General features: G+C 42.7%; 1 protein-coding gene across 1 annotated transcript; it reads right to left on the reverse strand.

Moving 5' to 3' along the window:
* Nucleotides 1-1,901: 1,901 nt before the first annotated feature.
* On the reverse strand, nt 1,902-2,882 carry LOC128846829 (olfactory receptor 11A1-like). Its single transcript, XM_054046065.1, has one exon. It carries the CDS (start codon nt 2,877-2,879, stop codon nt 1,902-1,904), a length of 978 nt encoding a protein of 325 aa, XP_053902040.1. The 5' UTR covers nt 2,880-2,882.
* Between the last annotated feature and the right edge of the window lie 269 nt (nt 2,883-3,151).

The raw sequence follows: 3,151 nt of genomic DNA on the forward strand, positions 1-3,151 counted from the left end.
TGCCCAGAAGGACATCCTCTGTGTTTTGAATCTGTTGTCTGTGAGAGTAGCTTGCATGCTAATCTCACAGAGGTATTCCTTTCACCCTTTTTCTTTCATTAAAAGTCTTCTTTTAAGAACCTGATTGATTTTTTCCTTAAGATTCAAGGGGTTTGGGGATCTGGGTTCACCAGGAACTGGTGGGAGGTGAATCAGTCCCAATCCTGCCAGGAAAAGGGGGATAAAGACTGGGGAAATATTTGGGGGGAAGACAGAGTTTCCCAATGACTCTCTCATAAACGTTTGTTTAAACTATTTGGTGGTGGCAGCTACTAGATCTAAGCTGGTAAATAAGCTTGGGGTTATCTCATGCAGGTCCCCACGTCTGTACCCTAAAGTTCAGAGTGGGGGTGACACCTTGACAAGCATTTTCAAAGTAATTTCCAGAGGCACATAACTACTAATATTGCCACTTTGCAAAGGGGAAACTGAGTCCCAGAAAGGGGAAGAGACTTGTCCAAGGCATGCAAGAGCTTAGAGCTGGGACTACAATACAATTCTCCTCATCTTAGCACATGAAGCATATTCATTGGTCGATGGGGGAGGTTAATTTTTGTTATTAGGTGATATGAATAGAAAAAAAAACAGCAACACATTTTAGATATGAACAGTGTCATAGTTCAGGGCAACTGCACCTGTATCCCCCCTCCTATTGCCAGCCAAAGGTGCTCACTGTCTGGGCATCACCCCTCTTGGGCAGAGACACACATCTCTCTTTCTCCTGACCAGGGTGTTTACAGGCTGTATAGCTCTGAGTTCCCCAGTAAGCCAGGCTGCCCTTGCAGGTCACATCTGCTTTCTCCTCAGAGATGAGAAACAGTGCAACTGCCACAGTTGTTACCACACAACACTTTGGATGCAAGTTCATTTATTCTTAAGGTAAAAGCATCATGGGAAAAGCTTAAAACAATGGAAAATCCTATACACATGCTAAAACACTTACCAGAGACCACCCTAACTCCAACTTTGGGCTCTGACTGTTGAACAGCCCTTCAAATCTCACACAGGGGTTTTCCTCAGCTCCTATTGATCATAACAAGCCCCTCCCACTAACCCACACATGACTCTGAGAGTCCCTTCTTCATGTTGTTGGGCCTTTGGATCCTGGGAATACATAATTTGTAGTCAAAGGTCCCCTTCCCAGGAAAAAGCTTCCAAAGATCTGGTCAAGAGATGGGTCATTTGCATTTGCCTCCTCCCCAGCATTTCTCAGGGAAACTATTCAACTAACAGTTCATTCTCATTTGATCCCATTGTTTCAAATTGTCCTTTGAAACTCAAACAATTTCCCAAGGTTACAGCAGTCATGTTTCCTAGACCAGTTTCATACGGACTTATATTAACACCTACACATTTGTATTTTTAAAACAATGAGCTTCTAAGACACTTACTCTTAATTCATTTTAACTTAATTCCATAAGGGCCATCAAGCATAATGCAGGAAATAACCATAGCTGTCACAGGCACCGCAATGCCTGACTTCATCTGCTTTAAGGGTTGTGTTAGGGTTGAGGTCTGAGAGGGATGCCCAGGAGCCTGCCATAGGCAGTATGTAGTATGTCCAGACACAGGAGTTAAGGGGACTTTTACAGCATAAATTGGGGTGCCTCGTGATAGCTCACCTATAGAGTTAGGCACCATCTGAGTCAGAGTAGCAGCTCAATCTGGGATTTCGGTGCCTATATTTGGGCTTTAGGCACCTAAATTCCTTTGTGGATTTGGGACATATAGACCTGAAGATGCATACAGGTACAAATGGGATTTTCAAAAGCCCCCAAGCAGGTTACATGCCTAACTCCCACTAAGGTCAACTTCCAGCTTCTCAAGTGAGATCTTTGGAACTGCACAACAGAGCTCTACCTTTAAGCTAAAGGAGCGACTCCTTTCTCAATTTCTGTGCGTACCACACAGTTATTGATTAATTTTCTTAGGGCACAATGGATCTCTTTGTTTCTCAGGCTGTAGATGAGGGGATTGACCATGGGAGTCAAGACTGTGTAGAAGAGAGAGAACACTTTGTTGAGTTCTCTCAGTGTCTCACTGTCTGGTAAGACATAGACAATCATCAGGGTCCCATAGAAAACTGTAACCACAATAAGGTGAGAGGAACAGGTGGAAAATGCCTTTCTCCTCCCGGTGGTGGAAGGGATTCTCAGGATGGTGGAGATGATAAAAACATAGGATGTCAGGGTGAATAGAAATGGGGGCAGGGTGTCTATAGAAGATAATATAAAAGTCACCAATGTGATCAGGCTGGTGTCACTGCAGGAGAGTTTAATCACTGGGGTGAAATCACAAAGGAAATGGTCAATTTCATTGGGGCCACAGAAATGTAATTGTGACATTAAACATGTTACTATGGTTGTTGCCATAAATCCACTCATCCAGGAGACAGCTGCTAACTGCAGGCAGATTCTTCCATTCATAAGAACTATGTAGTGTAGTGGTTTGCATATTGCTAAATACCGATCATAGGACATCACGGATAAGAGATAACATTCACTTGCCACAAGCACACCAAAGAAATAAAATTGAGTGATGCAGCCACTAACAGAAATGGTTCTGTCCCCAGTCAGAAGACTGGCCAGCACCCTGGGCAGGATGGTGGAGCTGTAGCAGGTCTCCAAGCAGGACAAGTTCCCAAGTAAGAAGTACATGGGGGTGTGAAGGTGCTGATCAGTCACAACTAGAACCATGATGAGGATGTTCCCAGCTACAGTCACAATGTATATCACTAGAAACAGAAGGAAGAGAAGAATTTGCAGTTCAGAGAAATTTCCAAATCCTAGGAGGTTGAATTCTGTAACATATGTTTGATTATTCCCTTCTCCTTTCTCCATGAGCTGAATATAGATTCCGTCTTCCCCAATTTTCCACAAGATGTATCTATTCATAGATAAAAAGTAGTGAGTGTGAAAGAGAGTGCAGTATAATTGAAATCAGATTTCTATCCAATTCATTGTAGAAAAGTTCAAAATGCATAAAGAGAGTATGATTTATAAACTTTCAAAAGCCAAGACATTGGTTTAATCATATACTGTACACAGTGTTTTGGAATGGAGACTCCCACTTGCAAGCTCCAAATGGCAACTACACTGTTCATTTATTACTC

The sequence above is a fragment of the Malaclemys terrapin genome, chromosome 12 (assembly GCF_027887155.1).
Source record: "Malaclemys terrapin pileata isolate rMalTer1 chromosome 12, rMalTer1.hap1, whole genome shotgun sequence".
Classification (NCBI taxonomy): Eukaryota; Metazoa; Chordata; order Testudines; family Emydidae; genus Malaclemys; species Malaclemys terrapin.